The 20,037-nt window shown below is 44.5% G+C and overlaps 2 protein-coding genes across 9 annotated transcripts in view; one reads left to right on the top strand and one right to left on the bottom strand.

Moving 5' to 3' along the window:
- Positions 1 to 20,037, top strand: part of TYW5 (tRNA-yW synthesizing protein 5) — a 135,162-nt gene that overhangs the window by 92,327 nt on the left and 22,798 nt on the right. Inside the window, exon 1 of one of the 7 annotated variants that reach the window (XM_045032290.1) lies at positions 18,347 to 18,445. The exons of 4 other annotated variants lie outside the window; for them this stretch is intronic. In XM_045032290.1, the coding sequence (XP_044888225.1) occupies positions 18,362 to 18,445 (84 nt within the window). In that variant the 5' untranslated portion in view covers positions 18,347 to 18,361. Of the gene's footprint in view, positions 1 to 18,346; positions 18,446 to 18,523; positions 18,542 to 19,593; positions 19,778 to 20,037 lie in introns of those variants that run through there. 2 more of the 7 variants (XM_045032297.1, XM_045032295.1) reach the window with 2 other exon arrangements.
- MAIP1 (matrix AAA peptidase interacting protein 1) lies at positions 9,321 to 20,031 on the bottom strand. Of its 2 annotated transcripts, XM_045032299.1 has the most exons (5): positions 19,699 to 20,031; positions 15,969 to 16,040; positions 13,877 to 14,003; positions 12,108 to 12,258; positions 9,321 to 9,966 (listed from the first exon to the last, which is right to left on the bottom strand). In XM_045032299.1, the coding sequence occupies exons 1-5, from the start codon at positions 20,029 to 20,031 to the stop codon at positions 9,888 to 9,890; spliced, it is 762 nt and encodes a 253-aa protein (XP_044888234.1). In that variant the 3' UTR covers positions 9,321 to 9,887. The 2 variants fall into 2 exon arrangements, with proteins under 2 accessions (XP_044888234.1, XP_044888235.1); XM_045032300.1 differs by lacking the exon at positions 15,969 to 16,040.

Below are 20,037 nucleotides of genomic sequence, written 5' to 3'. Positions count from 1 at the left end.
TACCCTTCAAGATTAGTTCAGTCCAACTGCGTGCGCATGCACACACACACTCTCACTGTAATGGAGATACAAACACTGCTAAGGAGAAGCATGCCTTGCATGCATAATCAATATAAGGCTTCAAAGATGTCCTCAAAAACATCCCTTCCTTCTTCGTAAACCATGATCATAAGATGCCATTTGGGACAGGCATGCAAACATCTCAGCATTGTGCATGCAGTTCTCAGCACAGCTTCCTTTGCTGTTATGACTGTCATTAGCCTAATTATCAACTAAGCTTTATTTCTTTTGCAGCCAAGTTCCCAAATCAAAAAGGCCACTCTGAAACACTGGATTTGAGATAGTCATTTGCTCTCATCACCTTTGCTCTCAAAGATGTTCATTTGCAGCATCTCCAAAATAGGAATTAAATGTCTGTCTTTGTTATGACTCCTCCATAACAGGTTTGACAGCCCTGGGCCCAGCTGCATTTTTACTGTTTAATTATTGTTTTAAAATACTGCATCTTAAGCCTTGCATCCCTTATTGATTGATAGCTACAAACCAACAGTGCCATCCACTGTTTTCCCACAAAAGTGGCATCTTTCTCCACAATTCTTTCCTGAGAGAGTCTTAAATTGATTACACTAGAATTAGTCCATTAAACATTTGGATGCCTTGCATGAACAAGATTTTTTTTTTTAAAAAAGGATAGAGGCCAAGTTAAATTCAGATGGCTTTCCAAGTGAGTTCCAAACAGATGTCAAGCAAGCTCTTAACTGTAGCTAAAGCCACAATTCACAGAGCTCTGCACAGGGGCCAGACAGAGACAGCCCATATGGATCTGTTTACAAGTTTAGGACCTTAAAGATGCCTGCCTCTCCAGGTCCTCCAACATTTTGATCCCTATAGACTTTACCTTCCCAGGCAAGCCCTTGTTCAGTTTGATGCCCAGTTGTTTCAGTTAAATGAAATCTCCAGGAAGTTTCATAGCAGAATGGCAGAGAGAGTGAGTGAGTGTGTAGGTGTGTGAGAGAGAGAGAGATGAGGAGGGGAAGGTGAATGATAAAGTAATATCGAAACATACAAATTTTAGCCAAGGGCAGGAAATATATTGGATGAGAAGTTTTGTTCTGTGGTGTTGTTTTTTTAAAGTAATGGCTCTGTCTTTAACAGGTCTTTCTGAGCTTAAGAGGAGTGATTTATTTACTTACTTCTGCCTAGAAAAAACCAAAAGGATGATTATAAAAATTAATGGTATATTCTGCAATCCAGAAAGGGTGGTTGTAAAGTTAATAATTTAAATATATGTAAGTTGTATGTTTTGTTGCACAGCTATATGTCTTGCCAGATGGGAGCAAAGGATTCTAAAATCCCATTAATGAAGGGAAGGTCAGAAGTTGGGGCTTTTAATACCCAATAGGGTAATATGAACTTTGACCTTATGACTGTGGCTTTTTGGGAAACATAGTTTAGTAATTGGGTGGCCATTTTGCTAGTGATTCATTAAAGTTAAAAATGTGTATTAAAGAGGAATGATGAGTGACCTGCTCTGCTTGCAGCACAAGTTAATTGGGGTTTTTCCCCCTCAATGAAGGAGAAGATTTTAGTTCTTCTGGGTGGAAAATTATGGATTTTTTTTCCATAAATAAGACTGAGCTAAACAAACAACAAAAATGGGAAGCCATTTTTAGTAGGGTTTACTATCTCCTTGAACACAGACACATAGAAGAGCCCTAGAGTGGGGAACTGTGTTAGGTAGAAATGAATTTAAACTTGGTTCTCTTGTTAGCAAGTTGCTAACTTGATTAGAATCATAGTATAGTCAGAGCCATAAGCAGTATGTTACCATTTTAATTTATTAGACTAATGTACATACTGTGCATGGGAGAGAAAAAGAATTTCAGACAAAAGACTACCACCATGATCACTGATGGAAAGATCAGAGTCCTTTCTGTTTTCACAAGCAGGCCTGGTCTATTAGCTCACACATGTATCCCTCTCCCAAATTTGGATCAGCGGTGTTACCACCTCTAGTGATCTTATCACAAGTCTCAAGAGATTTGGTGTTGTTCTTAAAGCCCCTATTCCTGGGGGCATGTGAATAGATGAGAATTTCTGCTTCCATTTAAGAAGTTAGTTTCTGGCCTTCATTGTTGTGGGAGGAAAATCTTGAAAATGTGATCTAAGCACTCCCTGAAGGATCAGAAACCAGAAGGCAAAGAGAAAGCACCTCATTTTTTAAAATAAGTGTGATGATTATTAAGCCAGTTTCATGATTTTGAGAGCTTAACATATTAGTTTTGCACAGTTGGGGTTGGCAATGCTGGATCACTGAAAGAAAATCAGGAGAGAAAAGCACAGAATTGTATGCTAAGGAAGCCTCCTGCTATGCAGATGACACTCCATAGTCTTGATATAGCAAGATAGACCTGTGGCCAGCTAGGGTACACAAACTCTGGAAGGTTGTGGATACCAGCTTCATGGCAGGCCAGCCCACTCAGCAGAACAGGCAGCTTGCTGCAGGAGGCAGAAACCAAGAAATCACAGCTCTTTGCCCAAGAATGGGAGAGCTCACTGAGTGAAAAGGGCATGTAAATGACTCTCCCCACCTCCTACACCATGTAGTTCCAGATAGCTGCACTGAGTGCTTAATGGCCCAAGGGAAATTCTGCAGTCCACCCGGTACAGTGTTGGGGCCCCAGCGTATAGACCAGTTCTTTCAAATTAAAACAAATAGCTGAAGGAGGAGATGGTGCAGGGGGAAGAGACTTTCCTTTCCTCATTATGAAGGTGGGTCTCTTGTTGTGATCACATCAATAGTGTGTCATCCTCCACTATTGGGAGCTCTATCCTCTGGTTTTCTTTGTCAGAGGATGAATGCATTTTGTGTGTGTGGGGGGGAGGTTTAGGCCATTTGTTCTTCTCCTTGGCTAACAGAACTCTAGCTCTCACCCAGGGAGAGGTATACACAGCAGAAAGCACTTTCTGCTTTCCCTTATCCTGGCTGCACAAAGAGACATGTTTTTCCATCTTTTGACTGGCAAAAAGTCAGACAGGGCCGTGTCTACATCCCTCATATTGATCTGCAGGAAAGATAAACTATGGTGTAGAAAAACAAACCAGTGATACTTAAGGCTAAAGTCAATATTAGAGCAGGAAATCTTACTTTGAATAGTTTTGTGCTGAGAGGTCTGCTTCTCACTGCCCAACGGTCATCCACAGAGAGGCATGGGCTATTTACTGCTTTAAGGAACCACCTATGCTCCCACCTTAGTAGAACTGGCCCTGTTCACATGCAGCAGGGTTTTGAACAGGTGCATTCTGAGCTCAGTAGAAGGTGGAATGACATTGTTCCTATTCTGGTGCAAAAATAATGTGTAAAAAAAAAAACACGTTAAAAAACCTATTCTGAGCAGTTCTTAAGAAACTTGGTCTGACTGGTAATTAAGACCAAGATTTTTAAAAGGGGGCTGCAGCAAAGGCCAGAATAGAGCCCCTGATCTTTTCTTGTCTCCTTTTCCGGTGAGAAAGGAGTTGGTTACCATTAGGAAGGCTTTATTCTCAATGTTCTATTACAAAGTGTATATATATAGTACATAGGCCCTCTGGCCACCAGAACCTGGCAAAACACAACCTCTCTCTGTGATAGTCTGACAAGTGAGCCTGTGTAGCTAATGTCATACCTGTTTGATGCAATAACTACTCCTGCCTTTAAGAAGATATAGCAGGGACAGACCAAAACCAAAACCTCAGAGCTTTGGGAAAGTTTGGCTCTGAATCTGATCTTTGCAGCTCAAGCCCCACTATGATGTATAAGTCAGAATCTTTAATAAAAAAAAGGTACAATTTGTCATTTAAAGGGATGCGGACAAGGCTGACAGGTCAAAATGAAATCTAGCTGAAAACCTCCATTAAAAAAATCACCACTTGTCTCCCCAGTGTGTTAAATCTCTCAACTCCTCAAGGCAGAGAGCTGCATCGCTGCTGATTTTGTGGCTTGGGCTCTCAAGTCCACCTCAGAGCCCAGATTGCAATGTCCAAACTGCTGTTTTTAGCATGCTCTCTCACTAGTGCAAGTCTGTCTATCTGGGCTGGGAAGCTCACTCCCTGCTTCAGCGTAGACATACCCCGAGTGCTGATCACTGGAGAGCAACACATAGGAGACTGGAAAATTGTGACCTATATATAACCCTGGAACCAACCTTGAAGACAGAGTGGGGAAACTTGGATAGAGCCCCCAAATGATCAGGGCCATGTAAAAAATACCACAGTATTTCAAATGGCAACATAAACCAGGGCCTGCCACTATTACTGTTAGAAATTAAGACTTTTGGATATATCTACTTGTACAATTGATCAAATATTAGGAATTTTTGGTCACCTTCGTATCCATGTGAAAAGGTTATAGGTCATCAGAGGAGCCCAGGACCAAATCTGGTGAGTATGTAAAGGTTCACTAAAGAGCCAAATCTAGAGTTCAGAGACTGTTTAAATAGGGTTGATCTGAAGCCTACAGTCGTAACAATAAATTGGCTCCTCACTAGTCCTATCCAGCACTTGCACTACCATGGTACAGTAGCTTTGTGACTGAGGACATCTGCTGGTGAATGGGATATGTGCAAACAAACAACTTCTGTGTCTCTAAGAATTTTTAACGATTTACTGACTCACAGAGTGAAACTGTGCCAAACAGGTGTTTACCGACAAGGGCTTGTGGGTAAGTAGTATGACTGTAGATTCAGATGAAGAAAAAAAAATAAAACCTCCAAAAATCCCAAGAGGAACAACTACAAATGTCATGGCTATAGATAACCTATGTACCCAAGAAATATATTACCCAGCAGAGTGGTAATAGAGTCTTTCACCTTGAGGTCACCAATTCAAATCTACCTCTGGTGATGTTACCATCTGTCTGCTCTTTGGTACTGTACCCAAAATGAATTTGTGACCACAGGTTTGCTATTCGTGAACAAAAGGCCACTTTGTGAAAAATGGCTACCAAAATCTGTAGCCTTGTTTTCAGGAATGCGTGGAAATAGAGATCGAACTGCACATGGTTCAGAGGCCAGAGCATCAGTTCTTTCTGTAGAGCCAAAGATGTGCATGATGTTTTACAGGTGAATATAAAAACTAGGTCCCTGCCCTAACAGAGTTACCATCTCAAATACAGACAAAAAGACACCGGCCATGGAAGTCAGAGAGGGAGGACGAAGGTGAGGAAAAGGTTTCTCCAGCTCAAAATTGAGGAAGTTGGTAGAAGGCATAGGGAATTTACACTGATGCTGACCATTCTGCATTTGTTCTGTAACTACACAGACAGCTCCTTCATTTTAGTGTTGCCAGGGTGACATCTGTTAGGAGCTGTAAATCCAATTGTCAGAGGGTTCACTACTCACCATTATGGTGCTTTCTTGTGGCCCATCTGGGATTAGCTCACCACCAGTCTGATGCCCCCTCCTTCATTTGCTCTCCCTGTTGTCTCTCTCTCCGGAGTCAAGTTATGACTTGGTGACCCCAGCCAGGTCACTATAGTTCTCCCCTTCCAGAGTATCAAAGTCCTATTGGATGAGCATCCCAGGCAATCTTCTGTTCCACTTTCTCATCTGTGACACTTCCCCAGTAACTGGTTGGGGGTTCCAGCCCATGGACCATATGCTCAGCAACGACAGTCTGCACTGTCCCAAATCTTGTTGCCATTGCCCTGGGCTGCTTCCTATTTCACCTCTATCAGGCTCCTTTGCCACCCTTCTCTGAGTGCACCCTTCCCTCAGAGAGTCAGGATCCCAGGACTTCTATTCTCCCCCCCATTTTCTCCTTTCCCTCTCTAAGGGTTTGGCTACACTTGCAGCTGTACAGCGCTGGGAGTTAAAGCTGTCTTCGTACAGCTGTGTAGGGAAAGCACTACAATGTGGCTGTAAAGCCCCCAGCGCTGTAACTCTCAAGTGTAGCCAAGCCCTAAGCCCACAGTGTGACCACAGGCCCCTTACTCACCACTTCCTGTTTTATAGCAGTTTAGCCTGCCTTTTGCCCAGCTAGGTTTCATCCTCAGTTAAAAACTTACTAGACCTGATTCCTTCCCTGGTGCAGCCTGTCACAGGGTTAATTGGCCCTCTCTCTTTACTCAGGCCCGGTGTAGGCACCCTCATCACACCATTCTTTAGTAAGTTTAGGCTACACTCTGACTCACACAGTAAGAGTACTTGAGACACAAGGTGGCTGAGGTAATATCTTATATTGGACCAACTTCTGTTGGTGAGAGAGACAAGCTTTCAAGCTTACAGAGCTATAGAGGTGAAGAGCTCTGTAAGCTTGATAGCTTGTGTCTCTCACCAACAGAAGTTGGTCCAATAAAAGATATTACCTCAGCCAACTTGTCTTTCTACTATCCTGGGACAGACATGGCTACAACAACACTGCATACAGTAATAATACTTGGCACTTAACACTTCAAAATACTGTATCCTTAGGCCTGGTCTACACTACACGTTTAAACCGAATTTAGCAGCGTTAAACCAAATTAACCCTGCACCCGTCCACACAACGAAGCCCTTTATATCGATATAAAGGGCTCTTTAAACCGATTTCTGTACTCCTCCCCGATGAGGGGAGTAGCGCTGAAATCGGTATTGCCATGTTGGATTAGGGTTAGTGTGGCCGCAATTCGACGGTATTGGCCTCCGGGCAGTATCCCACAGTGCACCATTGTGACCGCTCTGGAAAGCGATCTGAACTCAGATGCATTGGCCAGGTTGACAGGAAAAGCCCCATGAACTTTTGAATTTCATTTCCTGTTTGCCCAGCGTGGAGCTCTAATCAGCACAGGTGGCGATGCAGTCCCAAATCCAAAAAGAGCTCCAGCATGGACTGTACGGGAGTTACTGGATCTGATCGCTGTACGGGGAGACAAATCTGTTCTATCAGAGTTGGCATTCCGTCTTCTGTAATGGAAAGCATTTGAAAAAATCTCCAGGCTATGATAGACAGAGGCCACAGCAGGGACTCAACACAGTGCTGCGTGAGAAGCGTACCGGAAAGCCAAAGAATCAAATGGACGCTCATGGAGGGAGGGAGGGGGGACTGAGGACTCCAGCTCTCCCACAGTCCCCGAAAAGCATTTGCATTCTTGGCTGAGCTCCCAATGCCTGACAGGTCAAAAACATTGTCCATGGTGGTTCAGGGTATATCTCGTCAATTTACCCCCCCTCCAGACCCGTGAAAGAAAAGGGGGAAAAAATCGTTTCTCGCCTTTTTTCAACGTCACCCTATGTCTACTGCATGCTGCTGGTAGACGCAGTGCTGCAGCGCTGAACAGCAGCATCCCCTCCCCTTCCTTTCCTGATGGCAGACGGTGCAAAATGGTGGAAAACCGTCATCATCCCGTGAATGCTCCTGGCTGGCCTCGGTGAGGTCGGCCGGGGGTGCCTGGGTAAAAATGGGAATGACTCCTGGTCATTCTCAGCAGATGGTACAAAATGCTTGGTAACCGTCCTCATCATAGCAGCTGGAGGCTGAGCTCCATCAGCCCTCCCACCCCCCCCTTTTCATGTCTAAAGAAAAGAGTCTGTACTCCCTGGACTATCATAGCAGCGGGAGGCTGCCTCCCCCTCATTTTATCTCGCTAAAAAGTCAGTGTTTCTTATTCCTGCATTCTTTATTACTTCATCACACAAATTGGGGGGACACTGCCATGGTAGCCCAGGAGGGTTGGGGGAGGAGGGAAGCAACGGGTGGGGTTGTTGCAGGGGCACCCCCTAGAATGGCATGCAGCTCATCATTTCTGCGGGGTCTCTGGGGCTCTGACACGGAGCGGCTGTGCTCTCTGGTTCTCTAGTACACTTGCCCCATATTCTAGGCAGGACTGACTCTATTTTTAGACAAAACATAAAGAAGGGAATGACCCGGGGAGTCATTCCCATTTTTGTCCATGCGCCCCAGGCCGACCTCAGCGAGGCCAGCCAGGAGCACCCATGACAGCAGCAGACGGTACAAAAGGATTGATAACCGTCATCGCCAATTTCCAATTGCAAATGGTGCAAAATGACTGATAACCATCATCTCATCACCAAATTACAATGGCAGACGGTGCAATAGGGATGGTAAGCATCTCTGCTACCTTGCAAAGGCAAATGAATGCTGCTGTGTAGCACTGCAGTACCGCCTCTGTCAGCAGCATCCAGTACACATACGGTGACAGTGACAAAAGGCAAAACAGGCTCCATGGTTGCCATGCTATGGCATCTGCCAGGGCAATCCAGGGGAAAAAGGGCGCGAAATGACTGTCTGCCGTTGCTTTCACGGAGGAAGGATTGAATGACGACATTTACCCAAAAGCAGCAAAGAGTCTTGTGGCACTTATAGACTAACAGACATTTTGGAGCATGAGCTTTCGTGGGTGAATACCCACTTCGTCGGATGCATGTAGTGGAAATTTCATGGGGCAGGTATATATAAGCAAGCAAGAAGCAGGATAGAGATAACGAGGTTAGTTCAATCAGGGAGGATGAGGCCCTCTTCTAGCCACAAGACTCTTTGCTTCTTTTACAGATCCAGACTAATACGGCTACCCCTCTGATACTTGACATTTACCCAGAATCACCCACAACACTGTTTTTGCACCATCATGCATTGGGATCTCAACTCAGAATTCCAATGGGCGGAGGAGACTGCGGGAACTGTGAGATAGCTACAGGATAACTACCCACAGTGCAACGCTCCGGAAATCGACGCTAGCCTCGGTACATGGATGCATGCCGCGTGCACCTGACTTTATACAATCTGTTTTAAAAAACCGGTTTCTGTAAAATCGGAATAATCCCGTAGTGTAGACATACCTACCCTTAGTTAATCCTCACTACACCTCTTGTGAGGTAGGTTAATAGTGCCCCTCCTTTTACAGAGGAAGTCAGATGCTCCTGCCAGGAATTCCTACTGAATGCAATGAAAGTTACAGCTACTTAGAGAAGGGATGAATTTGGCCCAGAGATATTAAAGGCAGATTATAGCCAAGCTACAATGCAAATCTGTCGCAGAGTTGGGAGCGAAACTCAGTTTCTGGTTCACAGTGCCGCAATGCTTTTAATTATTTTTGTTTACTTTGATGGCAAGCCTTCCAGTTTGCCAGGGCCTGATTTGACACAGAACCCCAGCTTCTCCTATAGTTTCATGTTTTGGATTAAGTTTTCTTCCAAATACCCAAATTTGGAACTGTCCAGGTTCTTTAGTCTGAAGGAATTTTATCACTTCTGTTTCTTAATCAGAATACTAAAATAATTTTTTCTGTATTACTTTCATAGTAGAATGTTATATGTCTATGACAGCTTAGACTGGAGTCAAGAGTGTACACTTTTTAGAATCTAGTTTTAATTTTCTAAACATCCAATTCATTAATTCAAGACTGGAATTAATCAAATATATTGCGGTCCTCAAACTAGCTAGGAAGTGTATATACCTGAACCCCTTCTTCAAACATTCTGTTTTAACTACTGTACAATATAGCTTTGGGAAAATACTCATAATAAATTAAGTGGTATTATTCAGAAGGATTGCCAGTCATGAGAGCGTCTTTTGTTTTACACGTCATATCCAATTAGTACCAAGATTTCTTCTGAGAATAACAGATCAATACATCTGTAACTCTGGCCTGTAACCCAATTACTATGCAGATGTCTCTGATAATACAAATTTAATTTGTAATAGTTATGTAGTTTCAGAGACTCATGGAAAAGGCTTTATTGTTATTCTTTCAGAGCAATATACTGTATATGATCAATTCAAAAGTATTTTGGGAATTAAAAAATATAAAATTAATCCTGAAAAGAGATTGTTGTGGGGAGACCAAAAAAGCTTGACACCTTTGGTATGCCAGAGGATTTATAAACGTCCATAAAAGTCATTGTACAAGAAATTTATTCTAATAGCTTTGGATGCTCAATCCGTGTAATAGTCCAGTCTGCCTTCACTCCTTGTGTAAATTCCCTTCGGAACCTAGGAAAAGCAGGACAAATAAATTGTTAAAGATCACATAATCCTTTAAAGGGTGCCTAATGCTACTGAGAAAACTTGGCAAAATATTTTCCTTCATTATTCTGTTATCGTTTTCTCTAACTCTTCCCTCGTCCTTTGATCTTATGAAAGCCAGGTGTTTTATAAGAGATCATTAGATGCCGCCGCTCAGTCCCCATATGGAGGATTGTGACATTAAAGCTATTTCTCTAAGAAGAGACTGATCCAAGGCCTACTGAAGTCAAAGGGAGGCTTTCCTGACTTCAGTGGGCTTTGGCTCAGGCCACAAGTGATGGATAAAACAACAAGAGCAGAGGAAGTCTTAAGCACCCCATTTTCATGCTAATACCCTCAAAAGCCCAGAAAATGATCTATAGGAAAATTAGTTTCTAAATTAAGGGTTTCATTTTTCCATGAGGCATCTGCAAATCAATATGATGAACTAGGTACTTTTTACCCAAAGATATTTGGTTTAGGCATTTAAAAAAAAAAATCCACAGAATAATATGAAGTTAGTAGATCTTTTTAGAGATAAGACCAGATATACTAAAAAAACCCTAAGTGTATGACTGAATCCTTCTATACATTTGAGTTCTACAGTTGTTTGAGCAGCAAAGAGTCTTGTGACACCTTATAGACTAACAGATGTTTGGGAGCATGAGCTTTCGTGGGTGAATACCCACTTCATCGGATGCATGTAGTGGAAATTTCATGGGGCAGGTATATATAAGCAAGCAAGAAGCAGGATAGAGATAACGAGGTTAGTTCAATCAGGGAGGATGAGGCCCTCTTCTAGCAGCTAAGGTGTGAAAACCAAGAGAGGAGAAACTGGTTTTGTAGTTGGTAAGCCAGTTGTCTGAAAGAACGTTAGTCACCCTACATTTTAAAACCTTTTCCCCTTTAGTGCTGGAACCTTTTGGTACCTTTTAGTTTGTAAGGTTTTTTTGATAGGTATTTTAAGTGAAGCCTTTAGTTTTTAGTGTGTTAACACAGCATTTATATGCCTAAATCACAAACAGAACAGCAAGGGCAGCAGCAGTGTAATCCATATTGTCCTGCAAGTGTGTTCCAATCCTGGCCTAGGCAGAACCACTCCTAGACACCTAGCTACTCTGGTGATGGGCACTTTACAAAAGGGTTTGAAGTCTCTCTGCCCATTTGGTCCTTGACCTCTGCTGAGAAGCCAGAAAGAGTGCCAATTCAGATGATTTATTAGAATACCTGGCCACTAGGAACTGAGACAACTCACAAGCTTCCCCCCCGCACAAGGAGTCAGGACCCTCAAAGAAATCAGATAAGACTCTAAGATATGTGATCAATATGGCCAAGAGATGAACATAGGAGGAAAGGGAACAGGGGTGCTCTTCAAGTGGTTTTGATTTGTATTTTATCTGGACCTGGACCCTGTGTAGTTTCTTCTCTCTGAGAAAGAGTTTAGAAGAGAGCCACCCTATCATAACTTAGGCAAAAATATGCCATTTCCCCTCCACTTTTACAATTTTGAAGACTATTTTCTATTGTTTTGACAAGAGTGCAAATATTTTTCATCTCTCAGACATTAGCACATTTTATAACCAGTGTTATATATGAAAATACATCCACTTGACCAGTGAGCACTCAGAGGGTTTAGATCAGATCCATGTGAACCAGTCAAACACCAGATGATGTTTGCGTTGTTCTAACTTGCTTCAGAAAATGTTTAGTTAAATCTTTCATCTTCTCAAGCCAACTACAATACTGACTCTTTTGCAGGAGGGTGGTGTTACAGCAGCAGCACAAAGCAGGCTGATTGGCTTGCCAGCACTGTTTGATTTGGTGCACAAAACTGGGACTGACAACTGACATGAGCCTCTTTCCAAAAGGGGGGAGGGGATAAGGAGGGGTCAGAAAGTTTGTGACATGCTAGTAGATTCAGAGTGTAGTAACATTAGTCTGAAATTAAGAAACAAAGCTGTAATGTGACAACCTTAGGGTGATTTTGTTAAAAAACAAAAAAACAACAACAACAAACACCACACCCCAAGAGTTGCTCCCCAGAATAAAAGTTGGGTTGAATGAGGAAACTCTTATGCTAAAGGCCAAGATAAATACAACTAGAAGGAAAAAAAGATAGGGAGACTTACTCATAGTTTGCTGTTAGAAGACGTTTAGTTTCTTTCACAGTTTCATCTCCAAATACAACCTGGAAAACTTTGGTTCCATCTGGAGCTTCATCAGGAAGGTCAGCGCTAGTTAGATACCAGAAGCGCATCAGGATACTAACAAACTTCCTTCCTGTTACAAAGAAAACTAAGCCATAAGCCAACATTCCAGAATTACGCATATACCTCAGCAATCTAGTATATTTACTTACAAACCACTAAGCATTTTACTAAGACTCTACAGAAGCAAATGGCTACACGAAGCACAAAAGAATAAGGAAAAGAAAGTGATACTTAAAACTTAAAGTAATTCACCCTAAAGCCATCTTCATAAGGTTTGGCAGGAGTAAAAACAAAGAGTCATACTTTCTATAGAGTGGTGCATAAGTCATCAGGAGTTATTCCCGACACTATATATGGTCACATTGTATGGAAGGCTGTCATATTCCAGATTACAGAATGACCATTGTGATTGAAGAGGTACTTAGAGTGACAGGGAATGAGATGTGGAGAAGTAGGATTATTAAAACAATAGAATAAGAGAAGCTCAATGTATTAGATAGCCTGAAATAAAGAGGTCTGTATGGATGAGAACAAGGTGAGGTTCAGGAAAAGAACCAACTCAGCTGTATTTTATAATGAGCCAAGCACACACTGTTGGCATTTAACAAAATAAAGCAGATGGTTGCTAGTTTAAAAAATATAATATATATCAAGCTGTCCTGGATCCGCATGGAGAAACTGTCACACAGTGTGATATGAGATTATTCCTACTCCACTTCTCTATGCTAAATATTCTCACCAGCATGGGGGGAAATGATATGCTGCTACTCCAGCATACAGCACTTAGTGGTACAAAAGGAAAGCAATCAGGCTGACTCAGACCATTTCCATTTCATGCTGCAGCTGCTGTATCCCCATCAACACCACAGAAGCAAACTTTTAGGAGGCAATAGGCAGGGATGGAACAGACAGGACGGGAGACAGACAATGAAGAGGAATGAATTACAAAGTCAGATGCAGCAGGAAGACAGAAAAATTGAGAGGTTTTGCAGTTAAACTTTAAAAATTGGTCTTAAATTTGATCCCTCATTTCCCAGGCCAGCAGGAGTCTGGAGCACTGCAGAAGCAGTGCTCGGCCCAAATGGGAAAAGACAGATCGTTCATCATCTTTCTGAAGCCTGGCTCAGGCTGACAGAAGCCGCAGCACTAACAAGCTCCAAAGTCAGTCATATCCAGCCATTCTCCAGCAGAAGAATGTCTGCCACACGGCAAGATTTTTTGGCAGGAGCACAGGGTAGGGAGAAGAGGAGGAAGAAAAGAAAAGAGAGAGACCAAAAGAAGCAGACTCTATAAGAGAAAGGGCAGGAGTGCACACATTGGGAGTCATTATGTTTTTATAGCACATACAACACTTTAAGGCCTAGCACTCTGCATACAGTACCTGTGAGGGGACTTTTTATTTTTATTTTGGAGAAGTGAATAGGGAGAAATGAATGGAAAGCATATAAAATCCAAGTGAAGGAGAATAAGAAAACTTTGAACAGGCATCAAGTTGGTACAATGATTCATACTAATGACAGTTTATAGTGAGATCAAATAAGTACATAAAGAGAGCTTTAAACGTTACTTCTAGGAATGAGAGATAGGCCTCATGAACACCTTTGTAACTAGAAAAGCTGTAAAAAACAAAACCATGACAAAAGATTCTCTGTCTATGCTACGTGAATGTTCTAGAATTCTATACATACCACTGTCATCATAATAAATGCCAACATCTCCTGCTGTTGTATACATTATTTCATCCATGTCAGCAGCCAAGGCATTCCTGTGGTTTTCAGACAACGAAGAAAGCTTCTCCTTCAACACCTGAAGTACCTGAATTTAGAGAAATTGTAGCTTTTGTTATGCCTACAATTCACTAGATAATTGAAACCATTGATCTTGTAAACTCCGTAACAGTCCAGTATTACTCCAATACATCTACTGAAGTATTTCTAATCCACATCGCTGTAAGACAATTTATTAAAATAGAAATATTGTTCATCCAAAAAAAATATCCCATAGTATTCCCTTCTGAATGAAGAATGGTTAAATGTAAAAAGTTACATCAATGCAACATTTAAATGCACAAGAGTCAGGACATGAAAAGAATTAAAATGCTCACAGTAACTAACTTAAATGTATCCTGTGCAATGTGGGTTAACAAACAAATTAAGACAGAATGTCCAAATTCTACACAAAAAGCTACATTTGAAGAACATTAACATCGCAAAGTGAAACACTCAAGTCAGAAAGCATCAGTTAAGGTTTTCCTCAAAATCTAAACTCTGCTCCCCCCTTCTATTTAACCTTCTCTCTGCTTCTTTCTATCTATATTTAAGTTTTGTACTACACATTACCATGGTATGTGAGTGCCCTTATGCTTTTATACATTACAGTTGTCTCTATAATTATATTAATTGCCCTAGAGTCCTGCCTGATTCAGTGCACAGGTCAGTCAGGACAGTGGAACTTTGCCTTTTTTCTCTACACACCATCCTCCAAATTTGTTCACACTGCGATAATGGCAAAATTTAATTTGTCTTAAAACAAGGCCTGGATACACAGAGCCCAGGCCCCATTCACAATTTTCAATACCACATTCACTGAGCACCATCCAACCTGCAAAAGATTGTCATGATGTTCATCAACATAGGTGTCAACAACAAGAAGTCAACTAGCTGGCCCTAACTGCAATCACTGTTTTGCAGTCTGTCTGTGCCACCTTAGGGAAACAATTATTAGGAGCCATGTGTGACCCTTCTCCTCCTTTGTTGGATGGCTCCCCATTTCTTCCCCTTCCTCTGATTGTGAGTGGCTTCCTTTCAGTACTGGTAGAGCTTCTATTAAAATCTGCTGAACCCATGGAGTTTGGGGTGGGAGGAGGAAAGGGCGATGCTCTCTTGAAAGAGCTCACTAGGAACAAGCTCACATTTCACTGCTACCACTACTCAGAGGGAAGAGGCAAGATGGTGCATTGGCACTACACCACAGTCGCATTAGGGTTCTCTCTCCATAGGCATGAGAGGCACCAGGCAGCCCAAGCTACTGGCACACAGTAACACAAACATACAGCTGAAGCAGCTCCCCCATGAGACTCTTCTGGATCTGAGACACCCCTCTCCAGAGGTGACGACGAAAACAGTCCCAGTGGTTCAAAATTCATGCTGACAATTAAAACTGGCCAGTCTGGCTATATTCTTGAGGCCCTGATGCAAGATCAGGGTCTCCAGTTTAGGACTAGGTAGCTAAGTGGCAGTGTGACCTACATGGGATGGGAACCAGTTAGACAGGGGGTGCACAAGAAATGAATTCTCCATTGGGCAGGTCTATGTTGCTCACCTAAAGTTTTGGCACCAGTGAATGGTACTGGTGGTCACAGTAGGAACTTCCACTCACTTGCCCCATGTGAATAGAAGTTTGCAAGTCTGCCCCTGTTATCCACCCTCTTCTGCAATGGATTATATTTTTTAATCCTTTTTGATGACTCACTGGACTCTTCTGGCAGCTGCTCCATTGTCCTAATGGTAAGAGCAACTGGACAATTTTCCTTATACAGTCACTGATCATGCCCTTAGAGATAAGCTTGTCTGTCCTCCTTTAGTCTAAAGACTAACATTCTCCTGATCTTTACTAAAGAGTTCTTCCCCAGTTAGACCAAATTGGTACTATTTGTGTTTATTAACAAGCTAAACTTCACTTTAGATGACTGGCAACCCATTGGCAGATTAAAGGGTGAGACAGAGAAATATTTTTCATTCTGTGTTGGAGATTTTAGAAAAGAAATAAAATACTCTTTACCTCTTTTGATACAAATTCCTCCAACAGATCAAGTTTACATTGAGACAACAGCTTTGAAACAAGAGCAAAGGCCTATAAAACATAAAAATAGATGAGCAAACATTTCACTAACTCCAGGTCAACTCATTTTCCAGTAATCAGAGAATCAGACATTAGATATAGAAAAACACTCATTAGATCATCTAGTTCCATCACACTGCTTGGGCAGGATTGTTGCCTCCAGTATATTTTCTAGTGTCTTGTTCCATCTAGTTTTAGGCAATCCATCTAATGGGACCATGGCCACTTTGCTTACAAAACTACTCCAGATCAAAATAGATTTTTTTTTCTGATGTTTAGCTTATGCTTTCCCCATTCTTAGTCTTTATCCTCTTGTATCACCCTGTATAATCCCTCTCCATTCTAGAATGGGACAGCCTACACATACACAAAGGGTGTGAATGCCTTCTCAGTATTCACACCACTCATGAGTATCGACCCTTTACACATCAGCAAAAGCATAGTATAATTGCCCTCCCATAAAGTTAGACTAGTTTCTACTGTCCTTCCCTAGAAGCAGCTGGAAATGGCCTTCCCTACACTATCTTTCTGTGGTGACTGTGGGAAAGCTAAGCTGAAGTAACCAGTTTTATTCTTTGCTCTGAAAACAGCGAAGTCTGAGTATTCTCACTTCCTCCAGAAAAGTGGCAAAGCCCTGGGCCAACTGCCAAGAAAACCATCTCCCCATCTCATACACGACAACTAACATATACTTTTCCTACAAAACATAACTGTCAATGGAGATATATATCTTGGGTCAATTCCACAGGCCTTAAAGCTGAGACTTGAATATGACTGTATTCTATGGGAAAGCCAGCCCAGTGAGCAGTGGACCAGGGTGATGTGCTGTTGCTAATTTGTTTTGCTGTAGAAACATGGTGCTGCATGCTGGACCAACTGAGGCCAGTCAGTGAACTACTAATACAGGGAAATGCAGTAGTCAAGTCTTCAGGTCACAAGGGCATGAATCACTGTGGCAAATTATTTCTGCAGCAGTATAAGGTACATGCAGAAAAAAGCACTTTTAGCAGCCATTGCTATTCAAGTATCCAGCAGTAGTAAGTTCAGCAGAACACAGAGGCTATGAACCAGCTTGAGTACTTGAGAGCAGGCTCCATCGAAACAGAGTGAAGCTACAGTGGTAGTTAGATCTTTAAGATGACATATCCATCTTGCTTGGGTTCAACTTCAGCCAGCTGTTTTTCATCCACATGCTGATCTCAGCTAGACAACAAGAGAGCTGAGAGATGGTTCAGTTGGCACTGGAAATAAATGAGATATGGGGTCATCTGTGTGCTTGTGGAACTTGAGTCCAGAGTGTCATCACACAGTGGCTTCATGCAGATGTTAAATAGGATGAGGAAAGAACAGAGTTCTGTGGAACTGCACAACCGAGTGCTCTGATGGCAGAAGAATATTCGTCCAGCACTATTCAGGGCGAAGCCTGAAAGGAAGGATTGGAGCCATCTCAGTGCTTTCCTGTTTACTGTTGCTATATCTTTAAAGTCGGAGAGAAGTGTGTGATCAACAGAGCTGGATTAAGACAATCTGATGTCCTAGGCAAACCCCACATGGTTCTGCCTCTGCTTGAGGGGTTGTCGCAGTCTCTCACCCAACACACACACAAGCTATCTGTGGGGGTTCCAGTAATGTGGCACCCAGAACTAGGGTTTCCAACTTTGGTTGGACATATTTCTGGAGGTTTCATTTTATGATGTAATCTTTAAATATAAAGATTAATCTTTAATTCCTGGAGACAATCCTGGAGGGCTGGCAAACCTACCCAGAACTTGAATGCAAATGTTCAGAATGCTGCTGTCATAAGAATCATATTGAATGGCCTCCTTGCCTCCTTGCTCTGTGACTAGATGCCTCTGCAGTCTGAAATTTTATTAGTCTTTTCTGTTCCCAAATTACACTGGAGCCTACCATAGTGCACTGCATTTATGCCTAATACTGCATCACTCTCACAGATGTTTGCAACTGTTTTAATGCCTTACAATACATAGGAAAGCCTGTCAAACTTTGACTCCTGGTTTAAGGGAATAAATGACAACTCCTATGGTGCCACTGTCAGCAATAATATCCCCCCACAGGGGTCTCACTACTGGGACAATATGAACAAAACACACAGTTCATCCCAGTTGAACAAAATACCTGTCCCCAGAGCCAATGGGCAGCAGTATTTAGTGGGGAAAGGGGGAAAGAGAGAGATCACCAGGAAGAGAAGAAGAGGGGAGCAGTGAGGGATAAGGTCCAGGGTGGCCACATATGCCAAGGGTGGGCCCCATAATGGGATGATAGGAAGGAGTTTCACTACATCCACTGGGGGGAGATGTGGCAGGGCTTCTTGCATGATCGCATCCAGGCCAAAGGGCAAGGTGGTGAACAGGCCTCCCCCCCACATAGCTGGGGCACACGGGGAGTCCCAGGCAAGGGTAAGGGGGGATAAAAAGGCCTCCTGCCCTACAGAGCGGGGTGTGTGTCTTGGGCAACAAGGAAAGGGGTTAACAGCCTCCCTCCCAGCTATACAGGTAGCAGGGAAGGAGGAATAATGGCCCCCCACACACAGTTGGGGGTTCCAGGCAGGGGGAAGGGAGGTCCCAGGCGGCAGGGAAGGGAGGTAACGGCCCCCACACATACAGTTGGAGGTCCCAGGCGGCGGGGAAGGGGGGGATGATAATGGCCACACACACACACTTGGGGGGGTCCCAGGCGGCAGAGAAGGGGGGCTAACAGCCCACACACACAGTTGGGGGTCCCAGGCGGCAGGAAAGGGGGGGATAACGGCCACACACACACACTTGGGGGGTCCCAAGTGGCGGAGAAGGGGGGGTTAACGGCCACACACACACACTTGGGGATTCCAGGCAGGGGGAAGGGAGGTCCCAGGCGGCAGGGAAGGGAGGTAACGGCCCCCACACATACAGTTGGAGGTCCCAGGTGGCTGGGAAGGGGGGGATGATAATGGCCACACACACACACTTGGGGGGTCCCAGGCGGCGGAGAAGGGGGGGTAACGGCCCCCCCACACACACACTTGGGGGGTCCCAGGCGGCAGGGAAGGGGGGTAATGGCCCCCCTCCCACACAAACTTGGGGGTCCCAGGTGGCGGGGAAGCAGGGTAACGCCCCCCCCCACACTTAGGGGGTCCCAGGCGGCAGGGAAGGGGGATAACGGCCCCCCCACCCACACACTTGGGGGGTCCCAGGCGGCAGGGAAGAGGGGTAACGGCCCCCCACACACACACTTGGACGATCCCAGGCGGCGGGGAAGGGGGGGGATGATAATGGCCACACACACACACACTTGGGGGGGTCCCAGGCAGCAGAGAAGGGGGGCTAACAGCCCACACACACACTTGGAGGATCCCAGGCGGCGGGGAAGGGTGGTAACGGCCCCCCACACACACACACTTGGGGGGTCCCAGGCGGCAGGGAAGAGGGGTAACGCCCCCCCACACACACACTTGGACGATCCCAGGCGGCGGGGAAGGGTGGTAACGCCCCCACACACACACTTGGGGGGTCCCAGGCGGCGGGGAAGGGCGGTAACGGCCCCCCACACACACACACACTTCGGGGGTCCCAGGCGGCGGGGAAGGGGGGTAACGCCCCCACACACACACAGTTGGGGGGAGGGGAGATAACGCCCCCCACACAGGTTGGAGGCGCGGCGGCCCCGCAGTCACCTGCTTGGCCCCCTGGGTGAACTCCTCGACGCTGAACTCCTGGTCGAAGTAGGCCCGGATGAGGAAGCAGTAGAGCCTGGTGCGGACCCAGATGAAGGGGTTGGGGATCCCCACCACCACCACGCTCCGGCCGCCGCCCGCCCCCGGCGGACCCCGCCGCCGGCTCTGCTCGTCGCTGGCGCAGAAGCGCGCGGGGGCCCGGGCGCGGGTCAGGGCAGCCGGGCCCCGCGGCTCCAGCCCGGCCCAGCCGGGTCTGGCAGGCGCCGCCAGAAGGTGGGCGGAGAAGGCGCGGACCGGCCCAAGGCAGCGCCGGAGCCCGCTGGGCAGCGCCATCTTAGC

This window comes from Mauremys mutica, chromosome 10, assembly GCF_020497125.1.
Source record: "Mauremys mutica isolate MM-2020 ecotype Southern chromosome 10, ASM2049712v1, whole genome shotgun sequence".
Classification (NCBI taxonomy): Eukaryota; Metazoa; Chordata; order Testudines; family Geoemydidae; genus Mauremys; species Mauremys mutica.
The sequence above is the reverse complement of the archived record's forward strand: the minus strand, read 5'-3'. Positions and strand labels throughout refer to the sequence as shown.

Coding starts and splice junctions, on each gene's coding strand:
- MAIP1 (XM_045032299.1), bottom strand. CDS start 20,031: ATGGCGCTGCCCAGCGGGCTCCGGCGCTGCCTTGGGCCGGTCCGCGCC. Junction 16,041..19,698: donor TCACCCAGGGGGCCAAGCAG/GTGACTGCGGGG, acceptor TATGTTTTATAG/GCCTTTGCTCTTGTTTCAAA. Junction 14,004..15,968: donor AGGAATTTGTATCAAAAGAG/GTAAAGAGTATT, acceptor CTCTAAATTCAG/GTACTTCAGGTGTTGAAGGA.